The sequence below is a fragment of the Neodiprion virginianus genome, chromosome 4, assembly GCF_021901495.1.
Source record: "Neodiprion virginianus isolate iyNeoVirg1 chromosome 4, iyNeoVirg1.1, whole genome shotgun sequence".
NCBI lineage: Eukaryota > Metazoa > Arthropoda > Insecta > Hymenoptera > Diprionidae > Neodiprion > Neodiprion virginianus.
In genome coordinates this window covers 168,777-174,990 of record NC_060880.1, presented here as the reverse complement: position 1 = coordinate 174,990, position 6,214 = coordinate 168,777, and the positions used below count along the sequence as shown (strand labels likewise).

The following is a 6,214-nucleotide window of genomic DNA, read 5'->3' as shown; positions in this document are numbered from 1 at the left end:
CGTGTCACTACACGCATTTATTATGGAAGCCGGGTTACGGTGCGATAGTTTACGCGGGTAAACAGTCCACGGTCGGTTTGTTTTCAATTCAAGCTAGCGACGGATGATGGGGTGGGCCTAAATTGACGAACCACAACGTACCGCTGAGTGCTCGGAATTCAGGAAAGAGGAGTTTCACCGTCAGTCCGAAGTTTTCTTTTCACACTCGGTAATTGTTATGCAATTCGTGGGTTCTGCAGCTTTCAAACGACGGTAAATTACGCTGAAAAGATGAGGCGCCGCATGACCCTCTGTCATGAAAAGAATTTCAAGTCCATTTGCAAAGAAATTTTGGGTAATATGGCGCAAAGACACATACATATGAACTTCGAGTATGAGAGCACGTGGGTGAGGCGGCGGCATGTCATTCGCGGTTTGTGCAATTGACCGATGTATGCTTTCACTCGCAACACCGTTTGCCCAACGAAACTGAACCGCTTCGAACCGAAGCCCAACACCGCGGAACTATTTTATGCGGAGCTGGTTAAACGAATGAGATTGTGCTCGTCACACGCAGTCGCGGTCATTCAAATTTAAACGCGAAGTAGACGTAGAAAACGAAAACATGGACTGAGGATGCCGATCGTACGCGAGGGCAGATCATTTTTTTCTATTGCGTTACGAGAGAACTCAAGACCCGCGATCGACGAGAGGTTAAAATCTCAAAGTCAGCTCAGATGGGCAGGTAAATAGAGCACTTAGTATATCTACTTGAAACATAGGCCGTCGAATAAAATTTATCGGATATAAACTAATTTTACTAACTTTGAATAATGCGATTAAGACTGTCGTTATCTTTATCATCATTATTTTCCCTTATATAAAAGACAATTTACTCTTACCTACATACTTATGCTCCAAATGGTAGAATTATATGAGCGCCATTATTTTTAATGTTGACGAAGCGAAGATGATCAACACAAACTATGACTTTTTTATTTTGAGGAAACCTGCAGTGTTTGAAAAGTACTTTGCATTCGCCTCGTTGACTCTCTTCTCTGCTGCTTGAGGATTCACGATTTCCAGACCCTGATAAAGAATTGAGTGTTTATACTTATTGTCCAATTATACAGAAGCGCATAGAAACTAACGAAAAATAAAAAATAAAAAATAAAAAAGAATCAATAATCAATATAATTGTACTGTTCGTAACTATACTAGACTTCATGAATTGAGTTGTGAGTATAAAAACATGACGGAGACTTGGTGTATTTTAACGTTGATAACTTTGAGATTTTTCGTCATCCCAGAGATAAAAAACGTGAGAATTTACCTGTAGCGGGGTGAAGGCAACGCTCGACGCGGTACCGGAAACCTGCTTTTTGACTGTCGTACTGCCGCCCCATTGCTGCTGCTTCTGCAAGTTTTTTTGGAGAGTTTTCGATATCCGCACCTTCGTCTTTTCATCAATTTGAGGTAGTCTGATACGGCCTGTTCCCGTTTTGCCAATAGTCCCTCTGGAGTAACCCAAGTCCTCTTGATAAGCGTCATTCTCAATCTGCGGAGCGAGAAAAATAACGAAATGCAATTTTTCTCAAGATTTCTGAAATCTGCGACGGCCTGATATCTTGAACTGTAGAAAAGACTTACGTCGGCGAAGTTCATCCGGTTCGCGTGCTTTCGAAATTCTGTGATCGCATATCGTTCCTTCATTTTCCGTACACGTTTACCGCCTCGCTTCTTTCGACCAGGGTCGATCGGTTTTGGAAGAGGTTTTATGAATTTTACTGGCGGGGGTTCTTGCAGCTTATCCAATTTTTTTTCTATCTCGTCCCTCAGTGCCTGGCCAATGTGACCATCCGTACTCTCGTGACAAGCATCGACTCGCGCAGCCAGCATACTCTTTGTGGCGACAAGCCTCGCTGCCTTTCGTCGCAAGTCCTGTGAGCACAAAAGCAAGTCCAAGTTGAGCAAAAACCAAGATAGATCAGATTGTAAGGTGGAAGAAATCATTGAAACACTTACAGGCGGTGTGTCCTGCACTATGTCAGAATAATAAATAAATCCGGCATGTGGGAGGGCAGCCACCTGGGAAAATCCAGAAAGCATTTTTTTTTGGGAGCCCAAAACCAGAAGATTGCAAGCTGGCATTTTAGATAGCTTTGTCAAACCGCCAGCAATCCCTGTAACAATTGAAATGGACAAAAACGAATTCAAATTTTCAAGATAATAAATTGATACAGTGACTTTGTTTTCCACAGTTACCTCACTTACCCATGATTTTTGCCGCCGTCGAAGCTCCAACGATTATAGAAAGGTTCGGTGCTATGAAGGCCATTCTGCTTTCAACATATTCGAATATTTTCAGCTTGCAATTATTCAGTTCTACGGCCATATTGCAGGCTTCACAAATTGCCTCTTTTTCCTCTTCAGTCATAAGTTGGCTAATGAATATAACGTAGATTATTGAATGAAAAAAAATTATAGTCAGCAATTGTTTAACCAGGATGCTAAACTTGATTGGAAAATTCACCCTTGAGTAGTAGATGCAGTCACCGACACCACCATGATAGTAGCTTGCGTTAAGAACTGCTGCAGCTTCTCATTGTTCTTAGCTCGATCCAAATCATTCCCTAATTCACAAACTGTCATGACATACTCCAATGGACCAACTACCAGCGACTCCAGCTCAGGAAATCTTTTGGAGTACTTATCCCTTGTAAATCTATGAATGATTGCTGAAAAATTAGGGACCTATACATATTGGCAAAATTTGGTATCCGTTAAAACTTGTCACATTGCCCTAACCAGAACCTACTTTGTGACTGGCAATTACAAAATGAACCACCCATTGAGCGTGTTAAAGCTGTTGCAATCTGCGGGAAACTTACCAATTTCATCGTCGATATCGACGGCAATATTGTTTGCCTCGACGATGAGCTGATACTCAGGGTCGGATTCAACCGGACCTACGATGTCCGCTGACTTTCTTGGTATTTTGCCATAGCTGTCTATAAGAGAAACGACTTTCTGGAGCTGCGGAGAGTCGCGCAATTTTGCGAGTTCTCGAACGGAAGCAACTTTGACCTCTGTAATAAAGTATCGAATTTAATGTGAAGTCTGAATGATCCGGTAACTGATATGTATATGCAACAGAGACCGTGGATAGTAAACCTGACCTTCTTCAATCGGCTTAGCAACGGCTGCAGGTGGAATAAATTCCGGCTCAGCCTCTTCCATAAACTTGTCCGCGTCATCGTTTTCCTCCAAATCGGCCAGCAGCTCGTCAGCCAAAGACATCTTGGATTAATTGGGAAGTTTATTTCAAGAGGTATGTACTTGGAGGATTCTACAACTTCAACCTCAATTCCTAAACTTCTTCCATCCTAATCTGAGCAACCTTTTTGTTTACGTCTCACCAAGTCTCGCGCGACGTTGCTGTGCTCAACCCGCGAAGTAATACTATTCGTGGCTCAACCGTTTATCATAAACAGAGGTTAATGGTGCCAATAGCCAATGCCCACTTTGTGTATTTAAAAATGGCCGATTTCACGTTGTTCCTGTATTTAGCTACAGATGGCTGCAGAGACAAGCGAATAACTTGAATGAACCAAAGAACGAACATTCTGTCACTTTGAAGTTTGGCGGCAGGTAACAATCAGGAAGTATTTAGATCTAGAACCCAGTTAGGCACGCCCTAAAGTAATTTCGAACCACAATCCCTGTCCAGGAATTTCCGCAAATGAATCAGACATGTCCGGTTCAAAGGTGAATAAGCATTGAATACAGAAAACAGTCATAATAGATCCAAACTTATCACGTGCCACAGTCATCTCACAAATTTTCAAATTCGTTAGAATTTACAGAAGACTAAAGGTAGTCGGATGTCATGGTCCTTTGACTGTGACGTGAATGAGCGAGATGTGGTGACACCTGCGAAGCGACCGAAAATAGAAACAGAAGTACCGTCCCTAGACCGAGTGTCACGAACGATTGATATTTATGACAAAAAAACACATATAAACAGCTTACCGGATCTTCTCAAAGCTTGCGAACCTCAAGAAGCCTCAGAGTTATCAATTAGCCGACAAAAACAAAGAGAAATATACGATTGGTTGGAATATAAAACTATCAGGAGCAAGCCATGCGCTTTGATTCTCTCTGGTCCTTCGGGTTGTGGAAAAACCGTTAGCTTTAAACTACTTGCCAAAGAGAAGGAGTTTGAATGTGTCGAATGGATCACACCGGCTGATCAAGGCGCGGATGAAAATAGTAGGTTGATCAATACTGTCGATAGCATAAAAGACATTTATTTTCAATGATTAAAAATAGGAGAAACACTTGATGTTGATGATAAATACTCCTTAAATAATTTACTACCTCTTCTCATAGATAAATTCACGAGGCAAGGAGACAAATTTCAAGATTTTATGGTCAGAACTACAAGATACGGTTCTCTCTTTGAAGATTGTTGCAGACGCCTACTACTCGTTAAGGATTTTCCAAATGTTTACTTCAACGATAAAGATGCCTTTCACACACTCCTCGAGTGAGTCTATGTTCCAGATTTTGCATTATGTATGTTGAATTCAAGTATGACGGTTATAATTATTTATCAGGCAATACTTTGGGACGGGCAAAGAACCAGTTGTATTTATTTGCACTGATTCAGGGGGCATGGGAGCGCTGCAAACCTTATTTCCACCAAATGTCCGGGAAAAATTTGGCATTTGCCATATCAGGTGAGGCTCTCGTGATGAAATTGACATTTCGTGTGGTTTTTTAGCACTAGAAAAATATTCTATAATGATATATCACTCTTCACTGTAATCAACTCGTTGAATTTGACTGTATTGCTTTGCAGCATAAATCCAGTCACACAAGCGGTCACGAAGAATATTTTGAAGAGAGTTTCACTAGTCTTTAACACCAGAGCCTCTCACATGGTACACGTGTCTCAACGTATCGTAGAAGAAATATTATCCAACAATATCGGTGATATTAGGAGCACTGTTATTAACCTCATATTCGCTTCTTTGAAAGGTTTTTATGTACAGCCTTTTCATAGCACTTTACACAGCTTTATATACAGCTGCTGGATTTAGCTCCAATGTTATTCAATGTACGTATGCTTCTAGTACCTAATAGACAAATCGATTGCGAAGGAAGAGGTCGTGGAGAATCTTTAAGCCTACTTCATGCCATCGGTCGAGTAACTAATCCCAAACGTAAGTTATAGTTTATTTTCAGAAGTAAATCGAAAAACATCTTATAGAATTATATGCTATGTGAATTATGAGCTACACCACAAGTTTAAATTAATCTTCCGTTCAAAGTATCGTGAAGTTCCGAAAATACCGATTTTTTGATTATCCAGTACTTGGTAGTCATTTAAATTTTCAGGTCTAGTCGAAGGAAATTCATGGAAGTTTGTACATGACCCAGATGAAATTGCGTACTTCTTTCAAACTCAACCATCTACGTTCGCGCGGTTTTTACATGAAAATCATTTGAATACCACAAGAGGAATCGAAGAAGCTACTGCAGCCACTGATATACTTAGCATTTCAGATTGTCTTATATCTGATTGGAGGGTATGTGGATTACATTCCAAAAGGATATGTAAATAATATGTGATGTAAGTTGTATGACAATGAAAAAATTTCAGGACTCGCATTTGGGCAGACTTGGACTGTCGTTTTGTATCCGTGGAATAATGATTACCAACAATGATCCTGTGCCGGGTTGGAATCCAGTAAGAAAACCACGTAATGACGAAAAAATGTGTGTATAGCTGGGCATGGTTATAGTTTCGAATTCGATATGTGGAAATGAATGTTTTCATTGTTATTTCCAGCTGCAGGGATCTCGCATCCACTGAAACCCTCTGGTACAAATCGCTGATCAGCCCTAAATTAGCCTCGACAATAACATTCAAGGGGCTTGGAAATTAAAGGATATACATTTTAAAATACCAAGATTTTTCACGACCCGAAAACAAATTGCCGATACCACGTGTTTCGTCAATGATCATTTTCCGAACATATTTTGTTCAGATATTATTATTTTTTTTATTTAAACGGCTATTTCTAGATACGTTTCATACAGAGACTGTGAACAAGCTCGACTAAGAGCCCGTTGAATTATTGTAACAGCTGCACAAAGACGACTGGTTAATAAATGATCTTATCGAAAATTTGCTTCACACTTGACCCTGGTTACAGCTTGACGACAT

General features: G+C 40.4%; 2 protein-coding genes across 3 annotated transcripts; one reads left to right on the top strand and one right to left on the bottom strand.

The window, feature by feature from the left end:
- Positions 1 to 830: 830 nt before the first annotated feature.
- LOC124302216 (U4/U6 small nuclear ribonucleoprotein Prp31) lies at positions 831 to 3,455 on the bottom strand. Its single transcript, XM_046758127.1, has 8 exons — positions 3,159 to 3,455; positions 2,871 to 3,068; positions 2,513 to 2,717; positions 2,254 to 2,423; positions 2,005 to 2,162; positions 1,630 to 1,920; positions 1,313 to 1,537; positions 831 to 1,068 (listed from the first exon to the last, which is right to left on the bottom strand). Exons 1-8 carry the CDS (start codon positions 3,277 to 3,279, stop codon positions 964 to 966), a joined length of 1,473 nt encoding a protein of 490 aa, XP_046614083.1. The 5' UTR covers positions 3,280 to 3,455; the 3' UTR covers positions 831 to 963.
- Positions 3,456 to 3,562: 107 nt separating this feature from the next.
- On the top strand, positions 3,563 to 6,175 carry LOC124302219 (cell cycle checkpoint protein RAD17). 2 transcript variants are annotated; one of them, XM_046758141.1, is made up of 9 exons: positions 3,563 to 3,747; positions 3,837 to 4,251; positions 4,372 to 4,528; positions 4,599 to 4,721; positions 4,844 to 5,022; positions 5,118 to 5,207; positions 5,383 to 5,573; positions 5,648 to 5,763; positions 5,837 to 6,175. In XM_046758141.1, the coding sequence occupies exons 1-9, from the start codon at positions 3,733 to 3,735 to the stop codon at positions 5,931 to 5,933; spliced, it is 1,383 nt and encodes a 460-aa protein (XP_046614097.1). In that variant the 5' UTR covers positions 3,563 to 3,732; the 3' UTR covers positions 5,934 to 6,175. The 2 variants fall into 2 exon arrangements, with proteins under 2 accessions (XP_046614097.1, XP_046614098.1); XM_046758142.1 differs by having other exon boundaries at positions 3,565 to 3,630.
- The last annotated feature ends 39 nt before the right edge of the window (positions 6,176 to 6,214 follow it).